Genomic DNA, 4,672 nt, shown 5'->3' on the forward strand with positions numbered 1-4,672 from the left:
CGAATTCTACAAATACAAATATCCTAAGAAACTTTGCGAGCAAGGAAGTTATGGTGCTAAAATATTTTATTTCTTAGCCAAACATATGGATGGAGATATCAACAATAACGTAAAATACCAGTGGTTGGATCCTAAAGAATTAGAAAAAGTATTACCTACTGGAGTACAACAGAGTATTTCACAATTTATGTTTACGTAAAGAATAAAATAAAATATAAAATATTGAACTCATTCTTTGATCTCTTATTAATATTGCCTATTATTACCGTAATATTAACATTATAAAGGACTCCTAATATCCTTTTTAAAGAAAAATATTCCGACGATTATTAAAATTTCATGTTTGATATTCTTTAACAAAAAAATTTTTGAGGCACATATTTTTTGTTACTAAAGAAAATATTTTATGCATATATTATTTTTAAGTAGTAGATTAATTTTGTAGAAACAGACAAAAATTAATTCGATCAATTTTATCAATTTTTTATTTATAATATAAAAAAAATTATTAAAATAGTGTCTTTTATATTAACGAAGTATATCTTACAATTAGAATCTCCCGGGTCTCTTTCGTCCAGTATATTTGGAGTCATCTCTAACTTCTTTTCCTTGCCGGCGCCGCCTTTCTTTCTTCTCTAAAATCCAGTCCCTACTTTTCTTCAATAATTTACCCTTGGCTTTCTTTATGTATTCTCTATGTACAAAAAAATTATCACAATTTTTGGAAGGTGAAATAGAGAAATATTTAAAATAATTGCAAATTACAAAATAATAGATATAACGGACAACGAGAGGATCAAACCTTCTTGAATTAGCGACGGTTTGTCTATCTTCGTTCTCTACGCCTAGTGCCTTTGGAAGCGAAGCAACTCCTCCGGTCATTAAAACCAAGACCATTTTCTTTGCTTTTGCGCTATTCGGAAAATCGACAACCACACCGCCATAAAAACCAGCTTTTGTGGCTTGTGCCGTGATTAATTCAACAACCTGTTCACCGTTCTCTGGATAGAATTGTAACACTGCTCTTGCGCTTCTTGACGGACATGTATACAACGTTGAGAAGAAGCGATATAAACGTTTTGTAGGATTGTGCAAAGTTTTGCTTGCATAGCACAACCACTGAAGCGCAGAAATACTGACAGCACCATCAAACGTACCAGCTTTAAATGGCAATCCTTGACCTATATCTCTCAAAATTAAGTCACCATCTAATTCTCTTTCATCAACAGCTACGTCTAAAAATAAAATAATGTGTTAAAATGATTATATATCAAGATATATATATATATCTTTCACGCAAATTTTTACAAACAGTGTTACTAGCAACGTGCACAACTTCATTTGAGGTTATAATTGGGTACAACATTCATCGCACGATACTTTTATAATTGCAAATCGGAAACGTACCTCGAGTCCAGCTCTTCTGCGATCAACGAAGTCGGGATCAAACGTGTCAGTCGTCACTTTCTGCCAAGCGTAGAGAACCTTCTTTTCCGGCAGCGGTGGTAACACGATGTAGGGATACGAAATCTCCAGATAAGCACGAAGCAATTCAATTCAGTATATTGCCGCGCGCCGGCACGATTACGGTGTTACTGCCGTTTCGCGTACGCGCGTATGCGCGCGTTGTCGCACCTTACCTCGCGACAGCGTGCGGCGTGCGGCTCGTGCAAACGTTAACGCGCGGCCACAATCGCGCGGCAGAACGCCTCGTGTGAACAGACTCCTTGATCTCAGTATCAGCTCCCTGCCGTCAATATAAAAAAAATAATGTAATAGGTTATTAACCTGTATGTATAAACACTCACGTAAACGTAGTATAAACAATAAATAAAATAAGTATAACAGTAATATATAGAATAAGATAATTATAGGATAATTACATAAAACAATTACCTTGAATTAATCGTCGCGTCGCGTAAAGAGTCACACGGTCGGTCTCGCTCCGCGCGTACCACCGTGTCTCTCGATCAATCGAGATAGGTTAACTGATGAACTGACTGACAGCGCGCTAAACGAACGCACTGTCTGCACTGCGATACTAACGCCGCTAGCCGCCAGTGTCGAAAAAGTGAAAGTAACGTTTCTGATTATATGTATGTGTATGTATATGTCAAATCGGCGTTAAAAGTAGTAGAAGAAGTATCTTAATAAAAAATTTTCACATTTGGACTTTGCGTCGCAATATCTCTGCTCGTAGGGCACGGAGCGGAATATTATAAGAGAACCCCCCCCCCCCCTAATTGGACCCCAAGCTATCGATCAAGCCTACTTAGAACTTGATCCGTTCACGTCGCGTAAAAGAGTCACGGTCGGTCTCGCTCCGCGTGTACTTAGCGCGAGACATTACCGTGTCTCTTGATATCACATAGATAAGATTAGCAATAGGAAGGTATTAGAAATAATTAAGAATAAATATATGTAAAACAATAAAGAGTAAGAGAGAAAAAATGGTAGGACACCTGTTGAAAGACAAAAAGATTGGTTTGCGATGGTGACAGATATTGGAGGCAGAGATAGGAATAAAGAGAGGTAGAGAGATAGACTCAGATTATAGATTATTGTTCGCAAACAGTCAAAGACATAGGATGCTCTACTTTCAGAGAAATACGTAGTGAGCTAGGGTTTTAATACTGATAAAATTGATTTTTTTTAAATCATGAAAATTAAGTAAAAAGATGAAAATTTTTTATTTAGCTGACAAAATTTTACATTATATACACGTACACGCGCTATTTTTATTCCATTTACACATTGATCTCATGAAAACATTGTAGCCAATTTCTTTTAAATCTGCACGAATGTGAAAGATTATAAAAATAAGAAAAAACTTTTTGTAATCATTGTGCCCCTGAAGCAGTACCGTAGTGTAAATAATTATTTTTAAAACAGAATATAGAATATCGACCGATACATAAAAACAACAAATTAAATAAGTAAAGCCGTCATCGGTCATGGCTGGATTTTTGTGCTAATTAATTTTACTCCAAAATGGATTGGAGTAACACTGGAGTAATAACCGACTCCATGCCGACGTAGTCTTAGTAGACTATAAAATACTGAAAAAGTGATGACGTATGTAACATTATAGTTTTTCAGTACTTACTTACAGTCAATATCGAAACACAGCCTGTTTACCAATAAAACATACATAGAAAATTACGTGCACTTTATTACACTATAGTGCAGACATTAAAACAAAATATTGACCTTTAATTAATTTTTATTAAAATAGAGTTGTTTTCTAAATAATAAAAATTATATCGACACTTTATCCAAGTGATTCTGGAGCGATTGGATTAAAAAAAATATTTTTTAGACACTTTCTGCTAATTATACGCTTAATTGATTTTAATTAATTGTGATTATTGTATAATTTTCCAAACTCTGAAAAGTTTTTTCCAAATATCTCCAAATGATTTCCAAACGATTAGATAAGATAATTTTCAATAATTTTTAATGTGTTTGCCAACTATACGTCGGTAGATACCTCAATGCTTCGGCGGGGTTAAAATCTTCGTGACTTAAAACAAAATGGCGACCGTGACAGGACGCGTACGTGTTTGATCGAGGATATACATGTCACGGGTCTTCTTGAAAACTCAGAGGGGACCGACAGGTAACCTAAAGAAAAAACACGCACATTGTTGGACAAGGCGACGGTGACGTGTGACACCCAGGTGTCAAAGAAGGTAGCACCCAAGTGCGAAAATTCAAAGTTACAGTGTGCGTGGGGACACGACATGTCACAGCTTCGCGAACACCAAGTGCGACAAGGCGAAGAGACAGAAAGTGCAACCGCGTCACAACAACGTGCGTGAAGCGTGTGAAATCGTGCGGCGATAAACTGCCGAGGCGATACAAAAGAATCGCACGGAAAACGTACGGGCGTGAAAAGCGCGACAAGTCCGAGAGCCATCAAAGTACAAGTGTCGCGAGAAAAGTTTAATAACCGTCAGAGCTGACAGAGAGACCAACCCGAGACGTCAAAACAACATGCGAAGACGCACGCGGGGCCATAACGTATTGCACGAACGTGGTTCGACAAACGCGTAGCGACACCGTACGAACGTACGAAGCCGACATCAAACCCCAAAGGACGTGAAAATACTTCGGCAACATACAGCCAAGGGCGAGAAGCCAAACAAGCGAAAGCATCGCGATTAAAATCAAACTGCAAATAATTCGGCAACATACAGCCAAGGGCAATAGGCCAAATAAGCGAGAGCATCGCGAATGAAATCAAGCTGCAAACAAACTGCGCGGGAACTGAAAGACCAACCTGACGCGTCACGACAACGTGCGACACCGAACGCGAGGCCGTAACGTAGCATACGAACGCGGCCTGAAACAACGCGTTACGACACCGTACGGGCGCGAGAAGGCGACATTGAATCCCGCAACATACGCCAGAACGACGCCACCATAGGGCCGAAATTATATCGAAAGTGAAAGGCGGACGAGGAAGGAACACTCGTATGGCGACGGTGGGACATACTCCGCAGCGGATAACCACCAGGTCTAGAGAACCGGCCAACAACAACAACGAACAAGTTAACAAGCAAGTTAACGAAGAAAAAAACACCGAGCATCGACAAGAGCTCAACGAACAACCACCGCTGGACATTGTGATCTCAGTCGGCGAACAAAACGAGGCGATAAACCTCAGCGC

The 4,672-nt window shown here is 38.9% G+C and overlaps 1 protein-coding gene across 1 annotated transcript; it reads right to left on the reverse strand.

The window, feature by feature from the left end:
- Positions 1-549: 549 nt before the first annotated feature.
- LOC112467182 (probable 18S rRNA (guanine-N(7))-methyltransferase) lies at positions 550-4,427 on the reverse strand. The gene is made up of 3 exons (XM_025035669.1): positions 4,409-4,427; positions 803-1,235; positions 550-694 (listed from the first exon to the last, which is right to left on the reverse strand). The coding sequence occupies exons 1-3, from the start codon at positions 4,425-4,427 to the stop codon at positions 550-552; spliced, it is 597 nt and encodes a 198-aa protein (XP_024891437.1).
- Positions 4,428-4,672: the final 245 nt, after the last annotated feature.

The sequence above is a fragment of the Temnothorax curvispinosus genome, unplaced genomic scaffold (genome assembly GCF_003070985.1).
Source record: "Temnothorax curvispinosus isolate PA1 unplaced genomic scaffold, ASM307098v1 QBEX01017018.1, whole genome shotgun sequence".
In the NCBI taxonomy this organism is placed as follows: domain Eukaryota; kingdom Metazoa; phylum Arthropoda; class Insecta; order Hymenoptera; family Formicidae; genus Temnothorax; species Temnothorax curvispinosus.